General features: G+C 44.5%; 1 protein-coding gene across 1 annotated transcript in view; it reads left to right on the top strand.

Moving 5' to 3' along the window:
• TMPRSS15 (transmembrane serine protease 15) overlaps positions 1–17,935 on the top strand; it is a 441,506-nt gene that overhangs the window by 245,081 nt on the left and 178,490 nt on the right. Inside the window, exon 16 of the mRNA XM_088481702.1 lies at positions 6,261–6,350. Coding sequence (XP_088337828.1) covers positions 6,261–6,350 — 90 coding nt within the window. The remainder of the gene's footprint in view (positions 1–6,260; positions 6,351–17,935) is intronic.

Genomic DNA, 17,935 nt, shown 5'->3' with positions numbered 1-17,935 from the left:
GACTAGGTTCGAGATCAGCTGCAGTGTGAAATCCGGGTTACAGTAAAAGGATCTCATTGGCGGCTAAAGAGCGCCGACACCCACTTTTCACTACTCATCTTTGTGAGCCTGGAACAAAAAGTCCACTTCTAATGACTCACACGCTTGGCAAGGCAGACACAGGTCCATTGTGAAAATGGGCGACCTGGGAATTACCTGGGTCCAAGCTGTGGTGTGAAAGGGTTGTGTTCAAAAACCCAGGGCGGACCCAAGATTTTGGTCTGAAAGTGATATATCTTAAGGCCCAGTTAATATTTCTGTGATCCTGGAAGAAGCAAGAGGAATGTTTTATTGATTTACAAATAACTCAGACTTTTTGCTTAAGTCTAATAAAGGAAAGAAAATAAAATGTAATATTTACTTTTAGCATTTGTTTCTCTATTACAGTTTTATATGGTCACTAATACAATCAAAACTGAGGAAATTGACAATAATTGGCTTGTGTGTGACATGCAAGCCATTTACATAGTCAGTAGGATAAAGCAAGTTAGCAGAAAAGACATCCACAATATACCAGCGCAGTGCAGTTTCTTACACAGTATGCCAACAAAAACACCCAGTGCGGAACCGTTAGAGATTGCAGACCCAATTCTACGGAGAAGTTTTCAAGTTACTAATATATAAATCAAAGTCCATTCCAGTAACCACTTTACAATAGAGAGGAGAATCTTTCAAGGCCTGTGCACAATTCAGATACCAATCTCTAGAGTTTAGTGTGCTCACCTATGTCTATGTTACTCACCTATGTCCATGTTTCCCCTAACAAGGTCTAGAAATTGTTGTCATCCTGTCCACTTATAGGTAGAGAGTGCTCACCTAGGGCTCTGTTTACTACAATCCGCATTTGTAATGCAGATTGTAGTGTGATATTATCGACTGAATTCGCATTGCGAATTCAGGCAATATCAAAGGGATTTAATACAAATCCCTTGCAGGGACAGAGCTTGCGATAAAGCTCTGTCCCTGCAAATCCCCTCCGCACACTAGTCACTGTATTTTCGCAAAAAATACAGTGACAATGTGCCCGCGCATGCGCCGACCGGCCGCCGCTGCTACACCCCCCGGCGCTAAGCCCCGCACCCATTGTTGAGCCTGGCCCCTGCGAACGCAGACCCCGCCACGACCCCCCCTCCCTTAATAGCACTTACCTGCAGTCATCGGTGCTCCGGTGATGCTTTCCATGCCTCCGGTCAGCTGATATCCCATACTGCACTGGGACCCGATCACCTGATGACCGGGCCACAGTGCACCATGGGAGATCAGCTGATTGGAGGGAGAACATCACCGGAGCCCCGACCACCGGTCCCTGGAGTCAATTAAGTACAATTTTTTTTTTACTTTTTTTTTTTTAGCAGAGATCAGCTTGCGGTCTGTTTAGACCACACAGTTGATCACTGGGACCAGCTCTGGGCTCTGCTCTCCCTGTTAGAGCAGGGCAGGAGTCTGGTAACTGGGGGAGACTCTGGATAATGCCACCTCCAGGTGGAGTTATTATCACAGGGCTTTTCCAGGTATTTTTTTACAATTTATTTTTAGTAACTTTGGTCGGATAACATTTCCCATTACAATTATGGGAAGTGCAATCTGCTTACTAAAAATAAGTGATACTTAGGGTTTGGAGTAGAATTTTACGAATTCTACTCCAATTGCCCTGTAATAACTATACGTGATACTAAATAATGTGAAAAGGGTGTGAAAACACCCTTTTTCACTTTATTTTAGTAAAAATAATGTTACTAAATAGAGCCCCTAGAGTTTAATGCAGGACAGGAAATCAATCAGCCTACAATCGTATAACATACTAACTAGAGATGTGCAATGAAATTGATAAAACAGATAAAGTGTCCGAATCCAAAACTGGAGTTTTGGGTCTATATATGAGTTCCGAACTGGAAACAGATCCGAACCGGGACTCGGTTGGAATCGGGACACAAAAGCAAATCCAAACCTTGACCCGGTTCTACTCGGAACCCATCAATTTGGGTGTTGTTCCAATTTCATAAATCCAGTCCAATACATCTCTAATACTAACAGCCCAGAGAACCAAAGTGGTCGCTCAAGCAGTCATCATCCTTTAGACCATGTGGAATATGAAGAAATAGGGAAATACCAGAATTTAAGGCAGCTTATACCCTGCTCTGCAGGGGCAATATCAGATTTTAATGACCCCCCTTGCCCACAACCATATCAATTGTCCAGGTCACCTTATGCCTTTTTGATCCAGGCTGAAGGTAAAGGGCGTTCATACTTTAAAGTGAAAATGTTGTTAGTAATTGAACTCATAAGAGCTGAAATACCATAATCCCTTTCTAAAAGTATTAAGCTGCACCGCAAACAAACACATATATTTTCATTATTTTTCTCACAAATCCAATTATAGAGGAGAATTGGAAATCACTTAAAAGAGAATCAAATTAGTGCAATCACTAAGAAATGAAGTGTTATAAGAAAGCTTAAACATCTACAATGACCACCATAATTATAGTGAGGGATATTATGCGTGGTGATTGTTCTAGAGAGAAGATAAAAGAAAGGCAGTTAAAGAAGTAATCGGTAATATTAACTATAATATATTGTACTTTTGTGTGCAGGATATTTGTCTGCAAAATGCAAATGTGTTCACAATATACTCAGGTCGTGACACTATCTGCAAAATCTCCAATGCAAAACAATAGATGGTATAGCGTATTATATATTGTCTAGATAATTTGGTTAATAAAACGAAACATTTGCTTTAATAGTTCCCAACACCACACAGTTTTCTTTCCTTCCAGCTGTTCTTGCCAGCTGTTACTTTTCTTATATGAGGGATTAAAGAATGAAGATGAAGAAATGCATTTAAGTGAGACTGTAAGCTCTTGGTACAAGACAATTAGAGGTCTGTCAAATAGTACTGAAAAGAGAATTTTATTTATCGCCGCACATCGTGAAACTAAAAAATATTTTTCATGGACATTTGCTGGATGACAGCAGTAAGCTTAGAATGACTGCATTGCCGGGCGGTCAGGTCATGTGTCTCCCGCTATTGCTAGGTTACTCAGGAGTATTGCCCCTGTCAGTCTTGGAGTTCCAGGTGCACATTCGTTAAAAATAAAGATGATATATAGAAAGGTAGAAAAAAACGATTATTTTAATCAAGAAATAATGCTTTATTGCAATTGTCACGAACCCGGGCTGACTCGCAGATACAACAATCTGGATCAGCTGGTTGTGATGCCGGCGCACCGCGGTTACTTACCAAAATACACGGTTCTTCTGCCACCACGCAGACTATTCTCCGGAGGTCTGCGATCTCCACACAGATTGATAATAAATCACATTCAAATGACACACAAATATGTAGCATGGGCCTATCCAGGCACGCAAGTTCAATAAGAATCACGGAGAATATGCTAGATTAAATGTGTTTAATCCAAAAAATATTTTCAAGGCTTAGTTACAAAAATATTAATAAAATGACAAATAGATTATAATGCAAATATTATCTTACAAAATAAAAGAGAAATAATTCAGAGTCCCTAAGACAACTTACACTAAAGTTCTTAGCACTGCTGATGGGGTGGGGGATCTCACCCACAAGAATATCCTGATGCACTCCCAGGCCTGACTGTCTGAACCCCAAGGAGTGAACATTGAATGTTGGATGGATACTTAAGTATACAACTCACGGCGGGGCATAGTTTACACCGGAACAATTCATCATTGCTCCGGAGCAGGGACAGCTGCTCCGAAAGCAACTGTCCCTGTGGTTAGTATCTCAGCTACAGCTGTAGCTGCGTTTCTTACCTCCTACCCATCTGCCCGGCTACGCATACGTGACCCGAGGTCACGCATGCGCACAGCCGCCGGGGAGTCCATGAGAAGGCGGCAGAGCTCTTCGCATCCCTGGAACTACGAGAGCAAGCGCTGTCTGAAGATGGGGCTTGTTCTCACAAGCAAACTCCGAACACTTTCAGTTTTTGTAGTTTACTGAATATCAGGGGGTCCTATTGGACCCCTGATGATGAATTGCCGGTAACAAAAAAATGCGGAAACTAGTGTATCCGCAGGGTTACTGGGCCATTTATCGATGATGAATAGGCCCCTATGAGCATTGATAAATAAGAATAATCCTTAAATTTTATTTAGCAAATAAATCTTTTCCCATTGATAAAAAAAAACTCTTAAGAGTCATTTATGAAGACTTACAAAGGTCAGTGCATCAATTGCAATTACGATATCACGATATCAAGTCTGCAAAATAAAAATGACAAGTTTATCAATTTGCAACTACAGCAGGAGCAACTGGAGGACAGGACTCTAAGGGGTAGATGTATCAAGCCTTGGAGATCAATAATGTGGAGAGAGATAAAGTGCCAACCAATCAGCTCTTGTCATTTTTCAAACACAGCCTGTAAAGTAACAGTTAAGAGCTAATACCTCTCTCCACTTTATCTCTTTCCAATGCTTAGTACCTCTCCCCCTCATTTCAATATCCCCTCATTTTCCCTCTCATACATGTGAATTATGGTATCACTGCGCTATTATCGTACTTGGTTATTGCTCATCATATATATAAACATTTACTTTTTACCCCATTACATTTAATTTCTGCTTCTTTCATATTACTTCAACTAACAAATGTGTAATATGCTTTACTTACACACATTGGTCTATGTCCACATAACCTATGTACTTCATGTCTTTCTCGTGGTGTACCTGCATTGCTGTGCACAGCTTTCTGCCATTGAATACATGTAAGCTTCGGGTAATTTAGCATTTCCACACAATTATACATTTATAGAAATGAATAGAATAGGCCCAGAGGTGTTGGAGCCCCTTCCTTAGCTTCAATTACTTGTTTGGAAAAATTCCTCATCTGCACTGTTACTAATTTCATATTGTAGGTCAGGCAGATGATGCAATTCAGATTTGAAGGCCCTGCACTTAGAAGTAACAGTTACATATTCTTAGAATGTTCCATTTCATCAATGATTAAAGATAGGGTTGGTGTTAAATGATGCCACACTAGTAGGAGGAGACTATGTTATGACAAATACAGTATACAACTATATGCACTTGGCAAATACCCCTAAAAGTTACATTATATGATTGTCAACAAAAACCTTGAGGAAAAATGACAAGTTCTCTGAACTAGATTGTAGAAAAAAAAAACACATTTATCTATTTGGTTTCACCTGCCAACATTTTAAATGGGAACATTCGGCTAATGAGCACGGTCACACCTGTGAGACATATGGTGCGTACACATGGTAGGATAAAAATGGGCGATATGAATGATAACGATATCGAACATATCGTTATCGTTCATGTCGTGCATATTTCGGTCCCCAACGACCTGCGATGCGCAGGCATGTATGCAGGCCAACCTGGTCGATATCGATCAGGTTACTATAGGGACCCGCTATAGTCATTGGTGAGTTGGTGGTGTACTGGATGATCGATCGTCCTGCACACCAGGGAGATCAAACAAAACAACGATATCATTATCGTTTTCTATCATCCCGACTGTACGCCCCATAACACTGAAAAATGCTAGGCTGCTTCTTATTCACATCTGGTTCCTTCCACTCACATTTTTACTGATGCTTGCAGAGTTGGACTGGCCCACAGGAGTACAGCGGATATCCCCGGCGGGCCCCACTGCCAAACCATACATTGTTACTCTATTACAGGGTCAGTTACCTGGAAGAGCAGAAATATGGATGGTGTAATGTAGTATCCATGTTGTCTGCAGGCTATGTTCTCTATACTGTAATGGTTATCAAGCCTCTGTTTAGCAGGCTACACACCTTAAGCCTGTGCCTTCCCCTGGTGGGTCTCAGTTTGACACTGAATGCAGGCACCAATGGCAGGTATGCTAGGCACCGATTCATAGCTGCTCTTTATAGAGACCTACATCCCAACTGTCGGCCCAATTGGGACAATGCAGTTCCAGACAGAGCCCTCAAATTGGGAGGGACTGGCCATATGAAATTGGTATACTAGGAAAATATGATATTGATAATTCTGTCATATGCTGTGAATTTTTTTTGCGCTGTTACAGCCCTGTGGAACAAATGAAATGAATAAAATGCTAATCAGATGATTATCTGACTAATTGTAAGGCTTCAATTTTAAAGCTTTAACTCTTTATTTGAGCTTTAAACCCTGACCTGCAAATACTGTATTTGTTTCAGTTTGTGTCTCCTATGCTAATGTATATTTCATGTTTTTCATAGTGGATTGTGGAGGACCTGCTGAATTGTGGGATACAAACAGTACCTTTAGCTCCCCAAACTACCCTCAGAATTATCCCAATCTCGCTTCATGTAAGTAATGGGAAATATGGCATTTTTAACCTTTCCATTTTAGTTTTAAATATCAAATATTAAATTAACCTTAAGGAGAAATATGCATCAGTCATTTTGCAGGTGATTAGGTTTTTGGAAGAAATTCTAAAATAAAGTGATTATGTTTAACCACAACTGGATGTGACACTCTGAGGACTTTAACTAGATAAATAAATCTTTATTCATTTTATCGAGTCTTCAGTATTAATAGAATACACGTTACTGCTCCTTATTAATAGGACTCACCAGAGTCTCATAAATACCTCAAGATAAAATTTTAATGTATTGATTTCATTATTATATGTATCAAGAGAAGATGTGTGTTATAGGAACAGTTTATAAGTACAATGTGAAAAATTACTGATGATGATGAGATTAATATGAATAATGATGACAATAGCACAATACTGCATTTTATGCAGATAAATGTATGGTTGTTAATAAGATAAAAGTTTCTGAGCAGCACCCGATACATAATCTACAGGAACAGGTGTTAGATTTCTCCTCCAGGGCCTCATTTGACAACTACTGTAGTGATAGTATTGTTATCACTTGTTACTAGGGATGTGCACCGACCCCCGTGTTTTGGTTTTGGATCTGTATCTCCTTCAAGGGCTTGGATCTGGATTTGGTGTTGCAAAACTACCCTTGTGTGTTTTGGTTTTTGGTTTGTATATGTATTTTGTTCTAAAAAATCATAAAAACAGCTGAAATCACATAATTTGGGCCTTTTTTGTTCCTACAGTATTATTAACCTTAATAACATTAATTTTCACTCAAGTTTGACCACCTCACACAATATTGTTCACCAACATAGGCCAAAGGCTAGCTGGCTAAACTGAGCAACCAACAGAGCAGCGGCACAAACACACACACACATATATGTATATATATATATATATATATATATAGTATATATATTAGGGGTGAGCGGGTTCGGTTTTACTCGGTTTTACTCGGTTCTTATCGCCACTTTACCGCAAATTTGGCTCGATTTTATTCGCTATCCAAAACACATGTTCGGCGATAGCCAATAAAAAGATCCGGGTAAAACCGAGTAAAACCGAACCCGCTCACCCCTAATATATATATATATTCATATGATATATCTAATATACACTTGATGGGCAGTGTCAGCCACTCACACAGTGACAGACTCACAGTCAGTGGCATGCTCGGGTTCTTCCTTCATGGTGCACGCAGTCTCACACCCTCAAACAACAGGATGCCGGGTCCATCCCCGTGGCGTGGTCACTTACTATTTTGTGATCGCCTACATGGTCCAGCACCGCCTGGAGCCTGGATTGGAACTGGTGCCAATGGCAAACACAGGATTTTGAAAGGGTGGTTTCCAAATACCGAATACAGAGCCAATGAAAAAAATAAAAATCCACATACATATATATTATATATATTTATATATATATATATATATATATAGATATATATATATACACACACACACACGCACAGTATATATGCCAATAGCCCAGCACTCCCACAATCTTACTAGTGTCCAATGGTGCCCTCTGGAAAGAATTGTTATGAAACCAGATGAAAACAACATTGTTTTAAATATATATATATTTTTCCATTTGTTCAGCATTACACAAATGCACTGACACAGTGACAGACACACTGACACAGACTACACACACATACTGACACAGACTACACACACACACTGACGCAGACTACACACACACACTGACACAGACTACACACACACTGACACAGACTACACACACACATACTGACACAGACTACACACACATACTGACGCAGACTACACACACACACTGACACAGACTACACACACACTGACACAGACTATACACACACACTGACACAGACTACACACACACACTGACACAGACTACACACACAGACACTGACACAGACTACACACACATACTGACACAGACTACACACACACTGACACAGACTACACACACATACTGACAGACTACACACACACTGATACAGACTACACACATACTGACACAGACTACACACACACTGACACAGACTACACACATACTGACACAGACTACACACACATACTGACACAGACTACACACACACTGACACAGACTACACACATACTGACACAGACTACACACACATACTGACACAGACTACACACAGACTACACACACATACTGACACAGACTACACACACACTGACACAGACTACACACACATACTGACACAGACTACACACACAATGACACAGACTACACACACACTGACACAGACTACACACACACTGACACAGACTACACACATACTGACACAGACTACACACACATACTGACACAGACTACACACAGACTACACACACATACTGACACAGACTACACACACACTGACACAGACTACACACACATACTGACACAGACTACACACACAATGACACAGACTACACACACACTGACACAGACTACACATGGGCTGACATCAGAAATTGTGGGGCCCAGTACAAACAAAAAAAGCAGGGCTCCCCACCTCCTCTACCCACTGAGCTACACCTATATTAATTACACACACACATATTATATATATATATATATATATATATATATACACATACACTATAGACTTGCCAAATAACGTCAATATATCCCGATAGAACATAGTATACAACCCGTCATATTACTATAGCACACGGCACAAAATACTACTGCACAACCACCCAGATATACTACAACCTGTAACATATCTCAATCCCAAAAAAGCTAGTAGAATATGACACCCCCACAATACAATACTACACACCCTACCCTACCAGATAAAGTAGGTATACACACCCCCTGATATATTACATCCTTAAGCCTATCTCAATTCACAGATAATATTTAAGTATACACCCCCAGATACATTACTGTACTTCTCATCCCCCATCCCCAACCCTGATGCATAACTATACACCCCCAGATACATTTTCCTTACCCCTTCATACATTACTATACCCCCCCAACCCACCTCACCCCCCCAGAGAATGTTTACCCCCCCATACATTACACTCCTCAACCCCCATACAATATGCTTACCCCCCCCAATACATTACACCCCTCAACCCACCTCACCAGGCTCCAGGTAATATAAGTATATACTAGGGGTGTGCACCGGCCACTTTTCGTGTTTTGTGTTTTGGTTTTGGATCTGGATCTTTCTTCGTGTTTTGGATCTGGATTGGTTTTGCCAAAACCACCCTTCCGTGTTTTGGGTTCTGGGTTTTGTGTTTTGGATCTGTATTTTTTTTTTAAAAAGCATAAAAACAGCTAAAATCACAGAATTTGTAGGTTTTTCTGCTCCTATGCTATTATTAACCTCAATAACCTTAATTTCCAGTCATTTCCAGTCTATTCTGAACACCTCACACCTCACAATAGTGTTTTTATGTCCAAAACGTTGCACCGAGGTAGCTGGATGACTATGCTAAGCGACACGAGTGGGCGGCACAAACACGTGACCCATCTAGGCGTGAAACTGCAGTGGCAGACAGGATGGCAGTTTGAAAAACTAGGCCCCAAACTGTACATAATGCAAAGAAAAAAAAGAGGTGCAAGATGGAATTGTCCTTGGGCCCTCCCACCCACCCTTATGTTGTATAAACAGGACATGCACACTTTAACAAACCAATCATTTCAGCGCCAGGGTCTGCCACACAACTGTGGCTGAAATGATTGGTTCGTTTGGGCCCCCACAAAACAAGCTGGCAATTAATGTGTCCCTGCACAAACTGGCTCTATGGAGGCAAGATGTCATCCTCATCCTCCTCATCCACCGATTCCTCACCTCTTCAGTGTGTACATCCTCATCCTCACAAAGTATTAACTCGTCCCCACTTGAATCCACCACCACAGGTCCCTCTGTACCTTCTGGAGGCTGGTCTCCCTGGAAGAGCTGATAATTCATTTTGATGAACATCATCTTCTCCACATTCTGTGGAAGCAACCTCCTACGCCTTTCGCTGACAAGGTTCCCGGCTGCACTAAACACTCTTTCGGAGTACACACTGGAGGGGGGGCAACTCAGGTAAAATAGAGCCAGTTTGTACAGGGGCCTCCAAATTGCCTCTTTTTCCTGCCAGTACAGGTATGGACTGTCTGCCATGCCTACTTGGATGCTGTCACCGATGTAATCCTCCACCATTCTGTCAATGGTGACAGTATCATATGCAGTGACAGTAGACATGTCAGAAATTGTTGCCAGGTCCTTCAGTCCGGACCAGATGTCCAAACTTGGTCCTGCCTGCCCTGCATCACCGCCAGCGGGTTGCTTAGGATACCTAAGTTTTTTCCTGGCAGCCCCAGTTGCAGGAGAAAATGAAGAAGGAGCCGTTGACGTGTCACGTTCCGCTTCAGCTGACAGTGTGTTCACCAGCAGGTCTTTGCACCTCTGCAGGCTTGTGTCGGCCGGAAAGAGAGACACCACATAGGCTTTAAACCTAGGATCGAGCACGGTGGCCAAAACGTAGTGGTCTGATTTCAACAGATTGACCACCCTGGAATCCTGGCAAAGCGAATGAAGGGCTTCATCCACAAGTCCCACATGCCGAGCGGAATCGCTCCGTCTTAGCTCCTCCTTCACTTTCTCCAGCTGCTTCTGCAAAAGCCTGATGAGGGGAATGACCTGACTCAAGCTGGCAGTGTCTGAACTGACTTCACGTGTGGCAAGTTCGAAGGGCTGGAGAACCTTGCACAACACGGAAATCATTCTCCACTGTGCTTGAGTCAGGTGCATACCCCCTCCTTTGCCTATGTCATAGGTGGATGTATAGGCTTGTATGGCCTTTTGCTGCTCCTCCATCCTCTGAAGCATATAGAGGGTTGAGTTCCACCGCGTCACAACCTCTTGCTTCAGGTGATGGCGGGGCAGGTTCAAGAGTGTTTGCTGGCGCTCCAGTCTTCGGCACGCAGTCGCTGAATGGCGAAAGTGGCCAGAATTTTTTCGGGCCACCCAAAGCGTCTCCTGCACGCCCCTGTCGCTTTTCAGAAAATTCTGCACCACCAAGTTTATTGTGTGAGCAAAACATGGGACGTGCTGGAATTTGCCCAGATGTAATGCCCGCACAATATTGGTGGCATTGTCAGATATCACAAATCCCCAGGAGAGTCTAAGTGGGGTAAGCCACTGGGCGATGATTTCCCTCAGTTTCTCTAAGAGGTTGTCGGCGGTGTGCCTCTTACTGAAACCGGTGATACACAGCGTAGCCTGCCTTGTAACGAGCTGGCGTTTCTGAGATGCTGCTACTGGTGATGCTGCTGCTGTTGCTGCGTAAGGTGATACATCTACCCAGTGGGCTGTCACAGTCATATAGTCCTTAGTCTGCCCTGTTCCACTTGTCCACATGTCCGTGGTTAAGTGGACATTGTGTACAACGGCATTTTTCAGGACACTGAGGACACTTTTTCTGACGTTTCTGTACAGTCTCGGTATCGCCTGCCTAGTGAAGTGGAATCTAGACGGGATTTGGAACCGGGGACACACTACCTCCATCAATTGTCTAAATCCCACTGCACTAATGGCGGATACCGGACGCACGTCTAACACCAACATAGCAGTCAAGGCCTCAGTTATACGTTTTGCTTCAGGATGACTGCTGTCGTACTTCATCCTCCTCGCTAAGGACTGTTGGAGGGTCAATTGTTTAGTAAAAGTAGTGGTGTTCCTACTTCCTCTCTGGGATGATGAACGACTCCCAGCAGCAGCAACAGCAGCAGCGGCAGCAGTAGGCGTAGCAATGCAGGATCCTCCAGAGGAATCCCGGATAGGAGAGTCAGTCATGCCAGTGACATGGCCTGCAGGACTACTTCCGATCCTGACTAAGGAGGAAATTGACGAGGAGGGAGTTGACGGTGTGGTTTGCAGGCGCTTGGATACAACAGGACAACGGGATTTAGGTGTCCCTGGACTGCTTACGATCTTAGCCAAAGTTTCTGAACTTGACAGTAACTTTTTATGAACGCGCTGCAGGTGCCGTATAAGGGACGATGTTCCTAGGTGGTTGACGTCCCTACCCCTACTTATTTCACCTTTACATATGGTACATATGGCAAGACAGTTGTTGTCCGGATTTGGATAGAAATATTGCCAGACCAAAGAGGTGGAATGTTTGGTCTTCTGCCCAGGCATGACCGTGATGGGCTTTTTCATCCCACGGACAACAACTGTCTCCCCCGGAGCCTGATTTAAACAAACCACATCACCATCAGAATCCTCCTCGCCAACTTCCTCCTCAGCGCCAGCTACACCAGTATCCTCATCCTGTTGTACTTCAACAGTGACATCTTCAATTTGCATATCAGCAAGTGGACTGTGGGTGCTCCTTTCAGCACTTGCAGGGGGCGTGCAAATGGTGGAAAGAGCCACCTCTTCCCGTCCAGTGCTGGGAAGGTCAGGCATCGCAACCACCACCACACTTGGACTCTCCTTGGGGATTTGTGATATCTTCTTAGAAAGCACAGTTCTTCGCTGTGCTTTTGCCAGCTTAACTCTTTTGATTTTTTTAGTGGGAGGAGGGCTTCCATCGTCATGTGAAGCTGAACCACTAGTCATGAACATACTAGGGATCGACCTTAGCCGTTCCTTGCCACTCCGTGTCGTAAATGGCATATTGGCAAGTTTACGTTTCTCTTCAGCTGATTTAAATGTCTTTTTCAAGGTCATTTTCCTGAACTTTGCCATTTGGGATTGTATGTGCCCTCTACTATGACATTGGGCATCGGCCTTGGCAGACGACGTTGATGGCATGTTATCGTCTATGTCATGACTAGTGGCAGCAGCTTCAGCACTAGGAGGAAGTGGTTCTTGATCTTTCTCTATTTTATTTTTATCGGAGAAAGTTTGGTCCTCCATTTATGTTATATCGATTTGATATATACGTGCGGCTAAACACAGAAAATAATTTTTTTTTTGGTTTGGACTGGAGTGTACTTTGTGGGTTACAGCACCCTTTAATGGTCAAGCCAGCCGGCCCTTTACTTATGACACAGGCGCACGCTTGGCACTACTTTGTTGATGCACGTGCGGCTACTGCGCACACAATTCACAAACACAGAAAATAATTTTTTTTTTGGTTTGGACTGGAGTGTACTTTCGGGGGTTACAGCACCCTTAACGGTCAAGCCAGCCGGCCCTTTACTTATGACACAGGCGCACGCTTGGCACTACTTTGTTGATGCACGTGCGGCTACTGCGCACACAATTCACAAACACAGAAAATAATTTTTTTTTGGTTTGGACTTGAGTGTACTTTCGGGGGTTACAGCACCCTTTAACGGTCAAGCCAGCCGGCCCTTTACTTATGACACAGGCGCACGCTTGGCACTACTTTGTTGATGCACGTGCGGCTACTGCGCACACAATTCACAAACACAGAAAATAATTTTTTTTTGGTTTGGACTGGAGTGTACTTTCGGGGGTTACAGCACCCTTAACGGTCAAGCCAGCCGGCCCTTTACTTATGACACAGGCGCACGCTTGGCACTACTTTGTTGATGCACGTGCGGCTACTGCGCACACAATTCACAAACACAGAAAATAATTTTTTTTTGGTTTGGACTGGAGTGTACTTTCGGGGGTTACAGCACCCTTTAACGGTCAAGCCAGCCGGCCCTTTACTTATGACACAGGCGCACGCTTGGCACTACTTTGTTGATGCACGTGCGGCTACTGCGCACACAATTCACAAACACAGAAAATAATTTTTTTTTGGTTTGGACTGGAGTGTACTTTCGGGGGATACAGCACCCTTTAACGGTCAAGCCAGCCGGCCCTTTACTTATGACACAGGCGCACGCTTGGCACTACTTTGTTGATGCACGTGCGGCTACTGCGCACACAATTCACAAACACAGAAAATAATTTTTTTTTGGTTTGGACTGGAGTGTACTTTCGGGGGTTACAGCACCCTTTAACGGTCAAGCCAGCCGGCCCTTTACTTATGACACAGGCGCACGCTTGGCACTACTTTGTTGATGCACGTGCGGCTACTGCGCACACAATTCACAAACACAGAAAATAATTTTTTTTTGGTTTGGACTGGAGTGTACTTTCGGGGGATACAGCACCCTTTAACGGTCAAGCCAGCCGGCCCTTTACTTATGACACAGGCGCACGCTTGGCACTACTTTGTTGATGCACGTGCGGCTACTGCGCACACAATTCACAAACACAGAAAATAATTTTTTTTTGGTTTGGACTGGAGTGTACTTTCGGGGGTTACAGCACCCTTAACGGTCAAGCCAGCCGGCCCTTTACTTATGACACAGGCGCACGCTTGGCACTACTTTGTTGATGCACGTGCGGCTACTGCGCACACAATTCACAAACACAGAAAATAATTTTTTTTTGGTTTGGACTGGAGTGTACTTTCGGGGGTTACAGCACCCTTTAACGGTCAAGCCAGCCGGCCCTTTACTTATGACACAGGCGCACGCTTGGCACTACTTTGTTGATGCACGTGCGGCTACTGCGCACACAATTCACAAACACAGAAAATAATTTTTTTTTGGTTTGGACTGGAGTGTACTTTCGGGGGTTACAGCACCCTTTAACGGTCAAGCCAGCCGGCCCTTTACTTATGACACAGGCGCACGCTTGGCACTACTTTGTTGATGCACGTGCGGCTACTGCGCACACAATTCACAAACACAGAAAATAATTTTTTTTTGGTTTGGACTGGAGTGTACTTTCGGGGGTTACAGCACCCTTTAACGGTCAAGCCAGCCGGCCCTTTACTTATGACACAGGCGCACGCTTGGCACTACTTTGTTGATGCACGTGCGGCTACTGCGCACACAATTCACAAACACAGAAAATAATTTTTTTTTGGTTTGGACTGGAGTGTACTTTCGGGGGTTACAGCACCCTTAACGGTCAAGCCAGCCGGCCCTTTACTTATGACACAGGCGCACGCTTGGCATTACTTTGTTGATGCACGTGCGGCTACTGCGCACACAATTCACAAACACAGAAAATAATTTTTTTTTGGTTTGGACTGGAGTGTACTTTCGGGGGTTACAGCACCCTTTAACGGTCAAGCCAGCCGGCCCTTTACTTATGACACAGGCGCACGCTTGGCACTACTTTGTTGATGCACGTGCGGCTACTGCGCACACAATTCACAAACACAGAAAATAATTTTTTTTTGGTTTGGACTGGAGTGTACTTTCGGGGGTTACAGCACCCTTTAACGGTCAAGCCAGCCGGCCCTTTACTTATGACACAGGCGCACGCTTGGCACTTACTTTGTTGATGCACGTGCGGCTACTGCGCACACAATTCACAAACACAGAAAATAATTTTTTTTTGGTTTGGACTGGAGTGTACTTTCGGGGGTTACAGCACCCTTTAACGGTCAAGCCAGCCGGCCCTTTACTTATGACACAGGCGCACGCTTGGCACTACTTTGTTGATGCACGTGCGGCTACTGCGCACACAATTCACAAACACAGAAAATAATTTTTTTTTGGTTTGGACTGGAGTGTACTTTCAGGGGTTACAGCACCCTTAACGGTCAAGCCAGCCGGCCCTTTACTTATGACACAGGCGCACGCTTGGCACTACTTTGTTGATGCACGTGCGGCTACTGCGCACACAATTCACAAACACAGAAAATAATTTTATTTTGGTTTGGACTGGAGTGTACTTTCGGGGGTTACAGCACCCTTTAATGGTCAAGCCAGCCGGCCCTTTACTTATGACACAGGCGCACGCTTGGCACTACTTTGTTGATGCACGTGCGGCTACTGCGCACACAATTCACAAACACAGAAAATAATTTTTTTTTGGTTTGGACTGGAGTGTACTTTCGGGGGTTACAGCACCCTTTAACGGTCAAGCCAGCCGGCCCTTTACTTATGACACAGGCGCACGCTTGGCACTACTTTGTTGATGCACGTGCGGCTACTGCGCACACAATTCACAAACACAGGAAATAATTTTTTTTTGGTTTGGACTGGAGTGTACTTTCGGGGGGTTACAGCACCCTTTAACGGTCAAGCCAGCCGGCCCTTTACTTATGACACAGGCGCACGCTTGGCACTACTTTGTTGATGCACGTGCGGCTACTGCGCACACAATTCACAAACACAGAAAATAATTTTTTTTTTGGTTTGGACTGGAGTGTACTTTCGGGGGTTACAGCACCCTTAACGGTCAAGCCAGCCGGCCCTTTACTTATGACACAGGCGCACGCTTGGCACTACTTTGTTGATGCACGTGCGGCTACTGCGCACACAATTCACAAACACAGAAAATAATTTTTGTTTTGGTTTGGACTGGAGTGTACTTTCGGGGGTTACAGCACCCTTAACGGTCAAGCCATCCGGCCCTTTACTTATGACACAGGCGCACGCTTGGCACTACTTTGTTGATGCACGTGCGGCTACTGCGCACACAATTCACAAACACAGAAAATATTTTTTTTTTGGTTTGGACTGGAGTGTACTTTCGGGGGTTACAGCACCCTTTAACGGTCAAGCCAGCCGGCCCTTTACTTATGACACAGGCGCACGCTTGGCACTACTTTGTTGATGCACGTGCGGCTACTGCGCACACAATTCACAAACACAGAAAATATATTATTTTTTTAGCACTTGGGGGGAGCACCCCTGATGGACAGAGCACCCCCTGGACAACACTACAGCACTCCTTTAGGACTGGGACACTGCACAGGACTTTGGAGTGGACACAGCCCCTATGGAGAACTGACTGCACAACACAGTCCAGCCAGCCCCTATGGACTTTGAAGTAGTGGACACAGCCCCTATTAACAACAGCAGCACAGCACAACACAGCCAGCCCCTATGGACTTTGAAGTAGTGGACAACAGCAGCACTACACTACACTACACTACACAGCCCTAACTCCCACCCTCCCTCTTCACTGTCCACAGCCGAGTGAGAAAATGGCGCCGACGCGGGTACCTTATATAGGATCCAAAACCCGCGAGACTCGGAAGGCGGGATGATGAAGTTTTGCCTCGATTTCAGATCCGAGTCAGGCGGGAAAAGTCGAGCCTGACTCGGATCGGACTCGGATCGGGGGGGCTCGGGGGGGTTCGGATTTCAGAAATCCGAACCCGCTCACCCCTAGTTTTAACCAATTTGTCTGAACAACCATTTTTGGCTATTTTCCAGTGTTTGTGAGCAAATGGACGATTGTCATTTGCTCCCATACATTACCAGGTTTTCATTTAAACCAGCCAGATTGGACAGAGGGCCTGATTCAGACCCGCTCACGAGCGCTGAGCGCATGCACATGACGGAGGGAGCTCCATCGTGCGCATGCGCGAGACCCGAATAACGACGGGGTAGCCGTCGTTATGGGTCTCGCACCAAAGGGGGCATGCTGTCGATGTTGATTGACAGCACGCCCCCTTTGGTGGGCGTGGCTGCCAGACGGAGCGCCTACCGTCTGGGTCCGGCCCCACTGACATCACTAGTGATGTCAGTGGGAGTGATTTTGGCTCTGATAGAGCCAAAATCACTCCAGGGCTTGCAGTCACCGAGATCCTACCGCAGGGTCTCGTCGCAAGCCCGATGGTCGCGATG

The sequence above is a fragment of the Taudactylus pleione genome, unplaced genomic scaffold, assembly GCF_031769625.1.
Source record: "Taudactylus pleione unplaced genomic scaffold, aTauple2 ptg000276l, whole genome shotgun sequence".
In the NCBI taxonomy this organism is placed as follows: Eukaryota; Metazoa; Chordata; class Amphibia; order Anura; family Myobatrachidae; genus Taudactylus; species Taudactylus pleione.
This window is presented reverse-complemented; position numbering and strand designations above follow the sequence as displayed.